This window comes from Lampetra planeri, chromosome 2 (assembly GCF_965212315.1).
Source record: "Lampetra planeri chromosome 2, kcLamPlan1.2.h2, whole genome shotgun sequence".
NCBI classification, from domain to species: domain Eukaryota; kingdom Metazoa; phylum Chordata; class Hyperoartia; order Petromyzontiformes; family Petromyzontidae; genus Lampetra; species Lampetra planeri.
In genome coordinates, this window is record NC_136108.1 from 3,889,637 (window position 1) to 3,902,187 (window position 12,551).

The 12,551-nt window shown below is 45.1% G+C and overlaps 1 protein-coding gene across 1 annotated transcript in view; it reads left to right on the plus strand.

Moving 5' to 3' along the window:
• Positions 1-9,166: 9,166 nt before the first annotated feature.
• LOC144724985 (glucocorticoid-induced transcript 1 protein-like) overlaps positions 9,167-12,551 on the plus strand; it is a 33,581-nt gene continuing 30,196 nt past the window's right edge. Inside the window, exon 1 of the mRNA XM_078604369.1 lies at positions 9,167-9,933. Within this exon, the coding sequence (XP_078460495.1) occupies positions 9,477-9,933 (457 nt within the window). The 5' untranslated portion in view covers positions 9,167-9,476. The remainder of the gene's footprint in view (positions 9,934-12,551) is intronic.

The following is a 12,551-nucleotide window of genomic DNA, read 5'->3' on the forward strand; positions in this document are numbered from 1 at the left end:
TCCAAGATTCCAAACAATCCCAGTTAAACATATATAATAATTACTTTACATCCTCATTTTCAGGCTTGGGATACATTGACTTCATAGCACGTGCTTATTATGTGTCTCTGAGTGTCACAGTGGCTGGATATAGCAGCACGAGCTGTGGATGCCCATCACCATGAAGTTGCCTCATAAACTGCCTGCCCCAAGATGGCCTCTCTAGCCAGTGGCAGCATGCGAACAGAAAATGATCTGTTGCTTGAATGAGTTGAATGATTGTGGAAAGTACAGCAGACACCGACATGCTTTGAATTTAAACAATTTCTTTACCCAACCCTTCGAAGTCTGCATGCTGACAATTACATTATTTAAATTAACTCACTAAAAAAACGAATTTTTAAGTAAAATGTTTGAAAAATCGTGATAAAAAAGGAGTACAAGTCTTACACAGTTAAGTATAAATATATACAATCTTCATAACAATGTAACAATTTGAGAATAATTGTAAGGTGGCTAATCAGGATTTCTTTTTTTATTTAACATTGTAGTAAGTATATTTGTTGCATATTGTAAGCTTTACATTGATAAAATACAGTACAATGTCCAGAATTTGAAAGACGAAAAGTGCTGTTTATTTATCCTGGCAATCAGCACTCGTTTATTTATTCCCCGCAGGCAACAGCCAGTCTGCCTAGTCTTCCTTCTAAAGATCACTTTTACCATGACCTTTGACACTGGCCGCATGACCCACGCCCACCAAGGATGGGGGTCAGAAAAGTCAGCGGTGACAAGATGCATGAAGAATGACTTTGGGATGTCATCCATGATTACATTTTGCTTGTCAAAGCTGAAAACCAATTGCATCAGGACAATGTGCTGATCAACACGTGGCTGTCTTCCCACTCGTAACACCACGCATTGCTTTGTTTACACCTCTGTTTCCAGTCAGGTGTGATGGCATAGAGTAAAATCTCAACGACGTTTGGCACCGAGGCTGATGTACATGCTAACAAAGTTATAGCAATGCTCTGAAAAAGGACCAATATCTGAAACATTACTTTTTACAGGTATAAAACTATACTCTTTGGATATTTTTTTACTTTTATACCGACGTTACTTTACCGAAAGAACCAAAGAGTATGGATCGCTGCAGTCACGAAAACTTCAAATCTAGATTGAGGAATAAAACTGTATTACTACACGCATCAGTGTATAAGATACTATTTTTATTACACGCTTTTATTTAACCCACTATTTGGTGTTGTCGTTGTTGTATCCTCAAATCTTGTAACTCAATTTTTACCCACTTCCCAATGTGGTATCGACTGCAAACTTGGTATACTTATGTCATACTGATGACAATACTATATTCTATCATTTTTAAATCCTTTATATTAAGTTTGCGTGCTTGCTTAGGACCGTGCAAATCTTTCGGTCGTTTTTTAACCCACTTCCCGTGATCCAATCGAGCTGACATTTTCCACACAGACTTCGTTGTGCGTGACAATTAATGTTCGTAAAACATTTTTTCCAAAATTTTACACTTTTTAGGACAATAATTTTATATTTAATTACCAATTGCTTAATGGTGCAATGCAATCATCTGACCCATAGGTGGCAGCCATCTCAAGCCAGAGGACGAGAGGACTCTAGCCGCCACGCATATAAAGGATTTATAGTGAAAAACTTAGTTTTTACGGGTTATACTTTTATATGTTATGTTTCGGCTTGGGTCTAATTGTCCACGCTCAACTAACGTTGGCTGTAAATCACCACGGTCCCTTACGTTATGGCAAGCTTCGGGGCCACTTCCTGGAGTCATTTAATTAAAGCATGTTTTTAAAAAAGTTTTTTTAAATATGACTTATTTATTGTCATGGTGGTAAAGTTGCCTATGATAAAATGATAAATACAATGCAAAAGTCGTGTTAAAATCCTTATACTAATAGTTGTAACTTACAATGGAATAAATCACACCAATGAATTAGTATTATTACATTTGTTTAACAAGGAAATCCCTACTAGGTTTCATGACTTTTTCAGCAGGGTCCTGCCAAGTTTTTGCAGTAGTGGGCAATGTTGCTTTGTGAGATCCCGGATATTTTTTCAGCAATGGAATTTGGGCAATACCAGTTCCAGCATATGTTTGTATAGCTTTGTCAGAAAACCAGAGAACCTGTAGGAAACCCATGCGGAACAGGGAGAGGCCATATAAACTCCACACAAAAAAAGCTACCGAATCTGGAATCAAACCCAGTCACTTCTTCCTAAGAGGCACAAGTTTAACCACTGTGTGCCCAAATAACCAATTCTTGCCAATACAATTAGGACTACTTGGTGGAAAGTCAAAAGTGGTTGTCCTATTGAAACACTGGCTCTCACCATGGGAATGTGGAATTACTGCTATTGATTCAAGACCACCAACAGAGAAGAGAGCCACTCCTTTGTTCATTTGAAGAGACACTTTCACTTGACTATGCCAAGTGTCTGTAACACCTGTCTGCATATCACAAGATGCCCTTTTGGGGCACCACCTTCAAAACCACTTATTGTTACACAATGTGCGTGCCGTAATGTGGAGACTGTGGTGAAATGGAGAGAAAAATATTTCAGCCGGGTAAGTTGGCAAAGAGGTTGTGGAGGAAGGGTTAGGAGAGAAGGTGGTTAAGTGACAGGAGGGGGTTAAATTTTTTTTATCTGAGTTTCTTGTGCTTACTGTACTCTCTATGGATTTATTCACATTCCATTTTATTTTTGTATTGCACCATTGCTTAAAAGTAATATGAATGTCAGTTTAACACTTAGCATTGTAAAAAAACTATTAATGTGTTTTTATTTATTAGATTTGTGTTAAAAACAAGTTTTGCTTATAAAATCCACCAAGCATTGATAGGTTTACGCTAAGGGAGTTCTTACAGAGGAATGTTCCTGTTTTAAAGTTCAGATCTTGGATAGTATCAGAGTTCGCTCAGATCTTTGAAGTTCTAAACTAAATATTTGTCACTTTTGAAATTAAATCAATTGGCAAGCATAAATTAAGTGATTGGAACAAAACCTAAATGATCAGTGATTATATATTGAACAAATGTTGCAACCAATCTAAAGTATCATATCATAAAGTGATATGAAAAGATACACTTCAACAGCACATGTGGTCAAGTAATGACAATACATGATGCAGCCTTTTAAAATATTTGTTTATACATAACGTTCTCAATCCACATAATGTGAACTATGTCGCATTACTGCATTCCAAATTATATTATGTAAATATACTTGATATCCCAAGGATATGTCGTTCCACCAAGTCTCAATAATATGCATTTGAAAACGATAATATAATTCAACAAATTAAATTTAGTCGCATCACGTTAAATGCGGCATGTTTTTCAAATATACTTGAAGTCTTTGGGTTGTGCAAAGCTTTCATTCTCTTTATATATGTGGGTGCATTGAAACGGTTGGTCAGGATGTACATCTGCAATGAAAACATTGTGTACAGCATTATCTATTCTCAGGGTTGAGGGTTGGGCAGAAAGAACACCTCTGTGTATTGCTCTTGGCCAATTGACCCACCATTCAGCAACCTTTCATTAATCTTTCATCCTCCCCAACTTCATCACGATCAGCAGATTACATGGTTTACATTTAAGCAATTTCATATCCTTGGTTACCAGTAAAAGTTATTTATTATACAGTCAAAGCATTGGACCTTACACCTTTTACATTGTTAATATGGTATCTCACATACCACCTACTGTAGACTGTTTGCAAACAAACGAATATTGACACAGTCCTGAACAAAAACAACAATTTACATTTATATTGTCTATATGCAACTGCATTTCAAGAAGCGTGAGGAAGGCGGGGGAGGGGGTGTAATGGCAGGGAAAACATGGAAAGGAGTAGAGAGAGTGCAATGATACTCAGGGCCCAGAACCAATGACAAACACAAGCTTCACAGACAGCCATGGCAGTCAAGACAGCACCACTGAGTAACAGGGCAGTCTCAGTGCGACCTGAAGCCCGTCACCAATGACGCAGCCTCTTACATGCATTATGCCTGTGGACAAAAATAAGAGATTAAGGTCCACCATATATTTGTACATTTAACTTAGAGGTTTGTGAGCAAGGTGACAACAGTCAAATCTATAATCCACACTTTTTTCTGGATAACAATGAAATTGAATTCGCTGGCGCTGCTTAAATATGCATTCTATCGCAAAAAAAATGATGGTGGTGATGACGCTGCTGATGTTGACAATGATGATAATTGTAATCATCATGCTGCTTAATGCCAGGAAAGCTTCTGTGTCTCAATACTATGTTTTAGGAGGTTCCTTCATTGGGATGTTGGGCAAATCATTTTTAAAAAGTGTCTTGCACATAAGAGAATGTATCAGTACCCAAATAAATCCACGTATGTGATAATATTCAAAGCCCCCACATAGATCTGTTCACATGTAGTTTTTCCTCCCTCCACCCGCCGCATTTCAACACAGATAACATGTATTTAACTCTACTGTACTCGATATGGTCGGTAAAACGACAGTTACATCAAGGTCTGTCATTGCTATGCATGGGAAGCCAGAAATATTTTGATGACCCTTGTGATAGACATGATGAGGAATAACAGTCTATGTAGCACATACCAAATACTGTATGAAGAAAAGGACATGGCCGAAAATGATGCGTATGCCACTTTCAATAACTGGATTATTGTGAAATAAAATCTTACTTGAGATATTAACCATGGATTATCTAACAGCACATGTCATGTTGAGGCAGTTGTTAAAAAGAAATACAGGTAAACGTGGAAAACATTAAGTTAATTAGTACATTACAGTTGGCCTGCCTGGCATGGGTCCTTTGCATTGTTTGCCTGATTTTCCCAAAGCAGTTTACATGTAAATTAACAAACGCCATATACAGTACTGTATCTAAAATCCATGTAAGGTAGAGAGAGGTTTGTACTGTTCAGAATTTATGTAGTAATGAATGATTGAGAAATTTTAAAATGTCTAGGATCTTGCCTGAAAGTTAACACAAAACATGTCTCTTTAGATTGGGTGTCTTTTCTACGACAGTGTATTTGTATAAACATAACATTTTCTATGAAGGACTTAGCATATTTACGCAAATATTATTTACAGGGAACTCATATCTTTCATGAGCATTTTTGTTATTGGAAGTCGTGCTCCTTCTTATGCTTACACTGCTGATAATTTTTGTTGTCATAATTTATGATAGGGGAAATAAAATCGTGGAAAAGGATCGGGTATTCCATTATCATAAAATTCCTGTTCATAAAAAGTAAAATGCCCGTTTCTCGTCTCGTCGACAACATTCCCTATTGCTGTGCTGGGACTAGTCTCTTATAAGCCAATCATTTTTTTTCATTAATGTTCACTTTTCCAAGGCTGAAGGGAAGATTAGCTGAGTATATCGCCGACAAGTATTTAAATGTGGTACTGTATGTCGCATATCTAACTCGCCGTGAACAGACGTACAGACGGATGTGTGAAATGGTCAGATATGTGAATACCAAGCCGAATGAGCTACACCATGACCCAACTATGATAACGGGTGTGAGTGATTAAATGTCAAAGCAGATATGCAAATGATATGTGACTTTGTACTCTACACATAGTTTCATGTTATGGTTTTACAATTCTAGTACAGTATAACATTATTATTATTCAAATAAGGTCAAGGTATCCAAGCAAACTCTAATGGCTGCAGTGTTTAATATTCCTGCTGCATTTTCAACACTGCGGCAGCTTTGGACACATCACTAAACAGTACCCATATTATCTGCTAAAGTGCAAATACTGCACACCTACCAATTAACAGTACAGTAGTAATACATATACAGGCATCAGGTTCGTAATTTACTTTGCCTTGTTACAATAATAAACTGTAAATCAGTATGTCAATTATTTGACAGGACAGCCCAAGTCTCAATAATGTTTTCAAGAGAGCAGCATTGGGATGTTTGACCAGTTCCATGAATGTGTGTAGACTTATGTGGGAAGAAAGAATAGAACACAGATACATGAAATACTATTTCCAGTACAGAATATATTTGCTATGAGGGATTGATATTATAATGCTGTGAATAAATGCAGTAGTGTTACCATGCTGTTTTTTATTCGTTATTAGTGATATAAAAATTTATATTTATGCCAAATTAATGGCTTGTCAATCATCGTTAGCCATGGCATCAACCAAGAGCCACCGTCATCTCTTGCGCTCCTGCTGTGTTCACAATCCACATAGCAGCTGGACATGAGCCGATTTCGGCGTTCTAACTCCTGGGTGGATGTACTCTCCGTACGCTTTCCATTCATTTCTTGACTATCCACCCCCGTCATCATTCTTGACTGCGCAAGTATTTTATTTTTCAGAACTTTTGCACAGATGCCTCGCATCGCGTACACAAACTCATGCGACATGTGCTGTTAGCAAGAAGGGGGGTAGAGGTTGCAAGCGTGACACGCACGGCTGGCTGCCTTCGCCTCTCCCCCCCAGTTCATGTGCTTACACACAACAGCAGGTACTCATTTAAGGCCGAGTCGTCCCAGGGGAGGCACAGAGCAAGTTTTAATACAACTCGCCACCGACGTGAACGGTGAATAAGCACTGCAGTGGCTGGTTTCCGAACGAGGTCCGTCAACTGCACCACCTCCCAACCACGTTTTGTAATAAAATTGTGCAAAAGGTTGTGTTTATGTGTGTGCGTGATATACTACGTTGGCAATGGGGCGCAAATAATCAATAAAACTAACACATTTGCCAATAACACGGCCATAAAGGTCAATGAAACGCGGGATATGTACCTCGAATAAACGACGTTTCGGGCAATGTGGCTTCATAGCATTTCGATGGATCTCCATTTCCGTCCAGATTGTATAATGTGCTAAGTATATACAAATATACCGCGTGTATATATATAAAAGTGACAACTTGATCTGGTTAACCTGGATTTCCCGTTGTCACCAAACCCCATCTCCACGAGAAGTAACAACACTCACAACGGTAGACAAAGGCCCCTTGCCCGAAACGTCGCCACCGCCACGTGTTCCCTTTTGAGAACACTGTGCTATTGACGGATGTGTGCGTAGTTATTTACGTATTGTAAAGTATTTATCGACGGCTGATGCCAACCACGGCGATGTATCGATGACCCAAAAAAGTGTCGATATTTTAATTCGGCGCGAGAGAGACGAGCGGACTTCACACGAAACAAACGCGTTAACTAATGCGCGCGAGGGCATAAGCAATTCGTTTGAATAGCTTAGCCCAAATGAAAACGGGCGATTTGTGGTTAATTGATAATGCTATTGATCATAATCGATCGCGACTAATCGACGAGGCAGTAGCGGCGACGTTGACGGCCAACTGTAAGTCGTAGTGCAGTTAGGAAGGCCCGCCCCCTGCTTTCGCGCGTCAACCAATCAAAGGCGCCGCTATCGCGGCTTGGCTCCGCCCTCTCGTTGGCGTCCAGCCAATGGGGCGAGGGAACGCGGTGTGGGCGCTTGTGCGTGCTGGGAATTACAAACGGGGGTGTTGAGGTAAAATGTGTTTAAAAGTCGCGTGAAGTTTTATTTCTTTCCCAACTTTTAATTGAAAACTCGGTGAGTTAAGTAATTACTTGTGAATGGTACAGCAGGGATTAACCGCGGGCTGACGGACCTAGCGATTGTTTTGTTAATGAAAAAAAACTGTATTGTATGTTGAGCTTCTTTCGCACCGTACGTAGGCATTGGTGCTTAATCGAAGGTGTTTATGTGTCACTGGTTAAAGACTAACGAGTGTGTTGAGATGCATTTGTATGCTAGACGCAATGTAAATGTAACGTTACGCTGTTTTACTACCTCGTATCCTCAGCACAAGGTACCGGTAACGACTATGTCTCGATCTCCCGTGTGAATCGACACAGATGTTCAAGCTAATAACACGGCTTTTATTATACCGTGCTGGATTCGTGCGGTTGGATAGGGCAAGTGGGGTGTTGAGTCTCGCTCTTTGTTCGGCGAATGTTGACGTCTATTACTGTCCTGCAAAACATTTATAATGCAATGTGCGTTTTTGTTTTGTTCACGAAAAATACTTGTGAACGGGCTGAACAAAGAGCGGCGTTTAAACCTCAAAACAGCCTGCAATGTTAAGAAACAACCGAGTGGAGCGAAACAAAAAAACTCCGCCTCTCATTCGCCGTCAATGCAATTCTTAGAAAGTAAAAACAAAAAGGGACGGAACAACTCGGAACCAAATGACGGCGGGGCCGCTAGCGGTTTGTTTCCCCTCTTGTGGCGGCGATTGTGGGGGGGGGACCTGTTCCCCGAAGACGCCCGTGAACAACTACATCCGGCTCGCCGCTCATAAATATCCAATAATGTTTCCTCTCAAACTCATGAATATTTAAATTCAACTAATTAATATTCATGTTGGCGTGGGGGGAGGAGCTTATATTAATATTCATGCATGTGGGAGGAGCGTATCTAGGCCAACGGCGCGTGCGATGGGCTTTGGTTGTGGGGCGTGTTTTGCCTGGGCGCGTGGGTGGGGGGAGTTTGTGGTGAGAGTAGGCGGGGTTTAACCTCTACGTGGGCGTGTCCTGAAGAAGTCTGACCAATGGGAGCGCGACTTGCGGGGGGGGAGGGGGAGGAGCGAGTGGGGGGTGGCGCGCGAGCGAGTCGCTTGGCGCACGCGGCCCCCGAGGTCGTCAGTCGCGAGCGGCGCTCGCCGTCCTTGGTCTCACACCGTGCACGTGCGGCACATTTATTTTGTTTGTTTCGAAACGAAGCGTCACCCCCCCCCCACCACCACCACCAGGCAAAACAACAATTACGACTGATTTTTGCACGGAAGGGACCGAGGCGAGAGAACGTTGTAAAGCAAAAACATTGGGCACTGCTGAAAAGATAAACAGGGGCTTGAAACGGCGTTTACCAAATCGCGAGGAGAACAATCGCAGCGGCGACGGCGCGAGTGAAGAAGGCGGCGCTTTGTGTTGAAATCTGCACGCGGTTGCGGGAAGGGGGGGGGACGACGACTCCGTTAAGCCACAAAGCTGCCGTCGCTACTACTACTGCTGTTCGAAGTTGTTTATTTGTAATTGTTTTTTTGTCATTTCACAATTTTTTCGCATTTGCAGTGCTCAATTTGAATTAGATTTTTTTTACAAACGCTTGTGGATCGGAAACCCGCTGGGCACAACAATCGGTCTTACAGGGACGGCCAAAGTGCACGGCTGCCCGGGCAGGAGGGAAAGGGCAGCAGCAGCAGTCTCTGTGGGGGTCCAAGCCCCCCTGCTGCTGCTTCCAGCTGCTTCAGCCTCTTGGTGCTTACTGCCCTGCTGCCGTCAGCTGCTGGCTGGCTGCTGCTACCTAGTGGCGTGCTGAGTGGTGCCTGCTGCTGTTGCTGCTGGGTTCCAGGGTGGTCCCTGGTGCCGCTGTTGCTCCTTGCTGCTGCTGGTTCCTCCTCGGACCATGATGTCGCAGGGCCCCCAGAGGACACGCCGAGGCGGCGGCGTGGTGGCCCCAGCCGGTGGCACCTGCTCGCCCACCCCGCCAGGCGCGGGTGGCCCGAGCCGGCCGCAGCCCCTGCGAGCCACGGTGCCCTTCCAGCTGAAGCACGGCTCGCCGACCCGCGGCACCGCGCACCCCTCCTCGACGACGCCGGCTGCGTCGTCGTCGTCGTCCGCCTCTTCGCCCGCAGCTTCGGCTCCGTCCCCGGCTCAGCCCCAGCAGCCTCCTCCTCCGTCCCCCGCACTGTCTCCGGCTGCCTCCGTGGCGGCGGCTGCGGCTGCGTCGTCGCCGACCCCTCCGTCAGGGTCGGCTTCCTTGGCGTGGGGGGCCGCCGAGCATGGGCGGCTGAGGCCCCGGCGTTCGCCAGAGCACAGGGACTCTCCTGAGAGGCGCAGTCCCAGCTCCCCCGTGTGTAAAGGTAGGCTGGCGAGGAGCGGCGGGCGGGTTGGAAGTGTGTTCGTGCCACCCCCACATGCTCCCACCAGCAAGTTGCACAGACGTAAGCAGCATCACCCGCAAGCCCAGACAGGACAACCAATTTGGCCCCGCGTGTGTCTGTGTGTGTTGGGGAGGAGGAGGGGGGTGGGGGAAGAGCTTTGTAGCACATCGGATTCGTACAGTATAAATATGCTGAGGACATAGCGCCACTACCAACTTATATCATCGATCCGCCAGCCGGCACCGACTCCCAACTCTTATCTCTATCGACCACTAAGCGAACCCGCACGCTACCACCTCCCCGACTCACAAAAACACGAATTCCATCGACTCCACGCAACAAGCACAACCATAAACAATCGCCCCCAAAACCGCAACCTTCGCAACGCCACCCCCAAACCCAACAACCCCATTTACCAACCTCAAACCCAGACGCGCGCATCAACAAAACCAGCACCGACGACGACGGCTGTCGTCGCTTCTTGCCCCCGCGTGTAAGTGTTTGGTGTGAAAGATATACTCTACTGTATACACACGTGTGTTACAAACATGCACGGGTTATGCACGAAGGTACGGGGAAAAAACACACCAAACGTGGTTGTTTTATAGACGTTTGCGCGGCACAGGTTGTAAGCACCCTAGGTATTGCATAGTGTACGCATTTACTGTGTGTGTGTAGTCGTGCATGGTGAAAGTTAATTTAAACGCGTGCACAACTCGGCATTCGTTCATGCACACGCACAATTTAAGAGGCGGGCGTACGTGGCACTGATGAATAACGTAGGCACATAACGGAAATGCTGCCCTGCGTTGGGGATAATGTGCATGCGTAATGCACACACACACACAGCACGTACCACTGATGCCCGCCCGCGCCAGCCGTACGTGCACTACGGTATTGTGTGTAACACGAACACCTCTACATGCGTACAGAGACAAAGACCACCCCCCCCATCCCGTGTAGCTTTGACAGACTTTTGGGGCAAGTGTTGTTAGCGAGCAGCAATCATCTATTAAAGGCCGGCACGGCACACGAGGGCGGTGGGTGGTCAGAACCACTCCCGGCCGCCTTTGTCTCCCCGTGTGGCGATGTTTACACGTCGCACAAGGTACTCGTTTGTGGCTGGGTCGACCTAGGGGAGGCCCATGACCGGTTCAGATAATCGTCACTCACGTTCGGTGGCCGTGAACGGGAATCGAACTCGGGTGGTCGGGTTCGTAGCGCGGCGCGATAATCTCTACACGACGGTACGCATATACACCACCACATGGTAACACGAACATGCACATGCCTGCATGTACACGCGTTAAAAACCAGGCGGAGTTGTCGGGGGGTAGTAGAGGGGGTCTCCATCGCGTTCCCGTCCCCCAATAGTGCCCATTGCCGGCAGCGTGAGCAGCTGGCTCTGGTCCCAGGTAGCCCAGGTGTTTAAGAGGAGCAAGGGGGGGGGCCGTCGGGGTCGGGAATGGGGGTTGTTGCTATTTGCTTGGGGGTTTCGGTCGAGGCGACGACGTGCTTTGGGTTCGGTGCTGTTTTCGGATGGGGGTTGGTGGTGGTGGGGCTGGTGGCTGTTGCTGAATGAATGAAGACGTGTAAGTTAAATGGGCACCCCGTGTTATCTCTGAAACTGAGCCTTGCCAATTAGGACGTCGGGCATTGTGTGTGTGTGTGCTCCTCTTCACTGGCGTGGTGCAGGCCACGGCGTGCCGGCATTCACAGGTGCTCGCTAACAAGCACTTGCCCCAAACAGCCTGTGTAGGATATACGGGGAGGGGGTTCTTTGTCTTTATCTTCTTCACATGTCCCTACCGTTCAGCCCCAGCCTTGGAAGCCAAAAGGGCTCTGTTTTTGTTACGCCCAAGCCCCCCCCCCCCCGTCTTTTTTAAAGCGCCCCTCTGCCTAATATCGCACTTAGAGACTGCTGCTGCTGCTGCTGCGACTGTCGATCTCACGCATTGTGCTAGTTACCTGCCCCCAACCGCAATGTCTTACCCGCAGCATGTTGTGTAGGCAAGCGGGCTCCTTCTTGTGAAACATATTGCAATAGTTGTTTTTCGGTCGACGAAAGATCGGATCGTACAAATCAATGGGTGAAGAACGTCTGTGAGTGTAGTTCACTGTAAATGCAGCACACGCAGACATGTGTGTGTGTTTCACTCGGTTTTCGGGCAAATAATTAACAGCTCTTAACTGTTAATTGAAGGCGGCCTCATATCATAGAGGTTGTTTGACCATATTTTACCACACTGCTCAGTACGGTACAGGTTGGTGAAGTTGGGGATCTGCTGTTTCAAGATATCACTCCCCAATTTAAAATCAGCCGCGGCGGCGGATGTGTCCACCACTGCACCACCACTCGACCCTTGTTCAGTATTATTATTTTATTAACAGCAAGCGTGGTTTATTTAAGCCAGGTGATAGGCCTCAGATATTCTGCAAGTTGCTTGCCTTTTTCTGTAGCTTGTCACTTTTTGTGAGAGCGTCTTTCAATCTGCCCTACTCGTGTGTGTATGAGTGGCACCGTCACATTACCGTAATGTTGGCACGGTGACGTGAAAATAAACAAGTGGATTAAACAAGAGGTAAAAAAAGATACC